A 4,101-nucleotide genomic window follows, 5' to 3' on the forward strand; every position below is an offset into this window, starting at 1 on the left:
CCTAGCTCTCCGATATCTGAGCTTAGTACTCCCTAGCTCTCCGATAGCTGAGCTCAGTACTCCCTAGCTCTCCGATAGCTGAGCTCAGTATTCCCTAGCTCTCCGATATCTGAGCTTAGTACTCCCTAGCTCTCCGATAGCGGAGCTCAGTACTCTCTAGCTCTCCAAACGCCAAGCTCAGAACTCTCTCTAGCTCTCCAATAGCTGAGCTTAGTATTCTCTAGGCCCCTGTGTCTGAGCCTAGTACCCTCTAGCCACCTATATCTAAACTATGTACCTTCTAACTACCTATATCTAACCCCACTACCCTCAGCCACAAGTCTTCAATACCTTTCTGCGATGAAACTGTCTTTTCGCCATAATAAGGGTGCCAATTATGGGCAAGTTTTCGCGCGGAAACGATTCGAGCAGGTGACATCCGCGGACGACGGTGGCGAAACCATGCTGGAAGAGGGCCGGGAGGTGGGGAGGTGAGTTTTAGTGCGTGAACCAAGAAAACAGGCGAGATGGGCGCCTCGACAGCCGGCAGCATATTGTATACACGAGGAATGGGACAGGTAGCGTGGGAACCGTTTAGACCCCCGTAGACCCGGACGCATGCACGCTCCACGCACTTCTGCGTCAAGACAGAGACGCACCGCTGTCCCACGATGTTGGAACCTCTCGGTTCAGTGTTTCTCAAACTTCAGAATATACATAGTGTACACGTTTGATAAGGAAAGTAATAGAAAAGTGAAAGAAAGTTCGTTGGAAACGAGACTCTTATAATTGGACTGCGTATCTTTGTAATACAATCTTTAAAATAAAATCTAAATAGGAATTTATTTTATCCTGCAAATATTATAACGTGAACTTTACTTTCAATCTTTTTTATATTCTTGCATATTATTTGTATTTTCTAGTTTCCTGCACATTCAAATTTCTTATAAATTTCATAAAGATCCGCAGTCTACTTATACTTATATATTAGATGAAGAAATTAATTCTGGGCCCCTCTGATAGCGTACATGTAGTTACGAAAGCGAAATGGGGAGTAAATATTTCTATTTAAACTACGATAAGTGATCGCACACCTAGTTATTGCCAGGTACACTTGTAACCCGGTTAGAAGACTGACAAAAGGACTAGCACACTTTGTGTATATAAAAGAACATTGTCTAATTGTAAGATCGTCATGCATTGTATAGGTATCGGGTTGAAACATAGGCTATTCTTAAGGTTGGAGCTCTAATATAACAAAATACCTTGTAAATAATTCTATTCAAACTAAATCTATAAATGTATCAATATAAACCCATGGAATTCATATCTACGCCCAATATTCGATTGTCAAAATAAAACTAGGCACCTTAAACGTCCTAGAATTCATTCCTAATCAAATCTCTGAATAGAGAGGCATCTACCTTAAAATATAAAATACAATATCGTTCGGAATTCCCACCCCCTCGAGCAGTTATGTTTCTCCAGCGGGTCGCATGCGAACACAACGAGATCGTCGACGGATAGACGACGATGGCCGAGCCAGGGGCCACTGTGCGAGCGTGTACCCGCGCGTATAGACACAGAACGGGAGTAGTCGGTTTCCCACAGGGTTCGACATCTGTCCCTAGCCGTGGGGGCAAGTCGGTGGCTCCTTAGCGAAGGGTGCCGCGCGGGACACCCCCTGCCCCGGCCTGGCTCCGCCACCAATCGTGGGAACACCACTTCGGAAGAGTCGTTGACTTCCTGTGCTTCCCACAGGATCTACGTTTCGGCTCCTAGCACCTGCTTCTCGGCAGATATCTTGCCTAGCGGTACCGTTCGATCTCGCGATGAGATTCACCGCGCGTTTTGGTATGTTCTATCCCTCGAAGCTTCTACGAATGTTCTTCTACATCTTCCAACTGTGCTAGTCATCAAATTTCGCCTTTTGTCATTCTCCTAACGGGTTAACAAGTGTACTCGGCAATTACTAGGCGTTCGATCACTTATTGTAATTTAAATTGAAATATTTACTCACCGTTCTGCTACGGTTTCTTCGCTATGGGTCTCTCTAGACCCAGAGAGGCCAATTTCAATTTTTCGATGCATGTTCTAGAACTCTATCTATTTGAATTAATTTGGAGACTACCAGGGTTCGGGTAATTGGATAATTCGTACAATAATTGGAGCTCACGAATTCCTACAAGTATAAATTAATGTTGTTATATATACAGATAAAGAATTGAAATTGAAATTGAAATGAAAGGTACAGTCGGCGTAGGAAGTATTCGTACAGGAAGTATTTATTTGAAATAACTTACTGTATGAATATTTCTTACACTAACTCTATATCTATCGACGAAGTTTGATTAAATTAAATAATAGTTTCGATACTATCAAATGAATTTATACAAACGTTCACTTGGAATTAGACCCGACGCGAATGATAAACGCACGCAACGCCCAAGCGACAGATGGTAGTTCGGTTGTCGAGTCGCAATTACAGCGAAGCCTCGCAATGGCCTGCGGTCAACAGGTGTCTTCCGGTCGCGACTTGGACGATAGGCGAGGAGAATCGTAACGATTAAAGGAATCAGGGAACAACAGGTTGACGCCACCGCTGATTTCCGCACTTGTTACGAATCCGTGGTATACTATTCTTAGAGGAACCGATTGTATTAGGTTGTCCCGAAAGTTCCTTTCGCGAGTTGCACTCAATTATTTTACGTAGTCGTGTTTATAGAAATAGACAGTCTAATTTCATAGATATTCATGTTGTAACAGTAATGGAGCAAAATGAATCGTGCACAATTCAGAAATGTAACATAAAACATAAAATATTGTGCATGTATTACTTATTAATAAAGCGAACGAAACTTTTGGGACAACCTAATATTTGTACATATTTAACAAATTCCCTGATTATTACCTGAGATTACCTGAGAGTACTTCTTTATATCTTTATGTTCCACTAATAAAAAAATGATTCGTTGACGTCAAGATTAATCGAAATGTTCACTATTTAAGAACATTCTCCGAACGATCCTCGTATGAATAGAAAATTCTTAGCTCGAAGGGTTGATATTCCAAATACTCCCAGGGAAACCGGAAGCTGTCCTCCGATAACACAATCCCCGCGTAACGGTAAGGCGCGTTTCCGCTTGGTAGGCTTTTATTACGCAAGAGGTTCCGTTTACTTCCTCTTTTTCACGTACGCGATCCGATCGCAGGCTCACCTTTATTTCGTAGCGTCCGCAGGTGCTCGACGGTGAGCTGCAAAATTTCCGCCTTTTCCAATTTGCCGCTGTGCGGATCCCTCGCCGCGGCGGGCACCAATCTTCTCAGCTCGCCGAGGGACGCGTTTATTCTGTCGCGACGTTTCTTCTCGATCATACCCCTCCTGCGTTTTCGCGACGCGTGTTGACAGGAATCGCCTCCGGGCGAGTTGCAACTGTATCGAGAAAAGGGAAACAAAGAACGGGGGTGAGTACCAGACGGATCTGCCTTTCGCATTTCAAACGTAACGTTTCATCCCAGACCCTCGCGTTTCCTTCCTTCGATCGCCACCTGCCTCTAAGCAGGACGACGCGAACGGAGGCGAAAAACACGTTCGTCGCGCTTTGTGACAGAATTTTGGGTAAAAAATAAACTTTCGGCGGTAACTAGGTAATGGAAGGTTTTATGAAAGGAAAGTAACGATAAAACTCGAGTTCCTTGAACACTTAATGGGCATACTGTTTCGTAAATATTTGTACCCTCTATTGAAAAAATTTGTTTAAATTAAATGGTAGGTTTGATGGTTCCAAGTGTATGTTTGCATAAATATGTTGATGTATGCGTAAATATATACATGTATAAACTTGTTCATACATATATTTATAATGAAAAGTAACTCCCTTGCACTATTTCCAAGAGTCTAACTCGTGATGATAATTTATGCCGAAATTGAAAATCACAGATTATTGATGATATATTAAGACAAATTTTCATCACGAGTCAGACTCGTGCTTTGCAAGTTTGGTCTAAACTTTCCATCCCGAGGCAGACTCGTGATTTGCCAATTTGGTCCAGAATTTCGATCACGAGCCAGACTCGTAATTGTCAAGTTTGGCCTAAACATTTCATCACGAGTCAGACTCG

The 4,101-nt window shown here is 42.7% G+C and overlaps 1 protein-coding gene across 1 annotated transcript in view; it reads right to left on the reverse strand.

Moving 5' to 3' along the window:
• The window catches only part of LOC128876980 (hairy/enhancer-of-split related with YRPW motif protein-like), a 13,214-nt gene that overhangs the window by 4,276 nt on the left and 4,837 nt on the right, over positions 1-4,101 (reverse strand). Inside the window, exon 3 of the mRNA XM_054123851.1 lies at positions 3,198-3,412. Coding sequence (XP_053979826.1) covers positions 3,198-3,412 — 215 coding nt within the window. The remainder of the gene's footprint in view (positions 1-3,197; positions 3,413-4,101) is intronic.

Source organism: Hylaeus volcanicus, chromosome 5 (assembly GCF_026283585.1).
Source record: "Hylaeus volcanicus isolate JK05 chromosome 5, UHH_iyHylVolc1.0_haploid, whole genome shotgun sequence".
Lineage (NCBI taxonomy): Eukaryota > Metazoa > Arthropoda > Insecta > Hymenoptera > Colletidae > Hylaeus > Hylaeus volcanicus.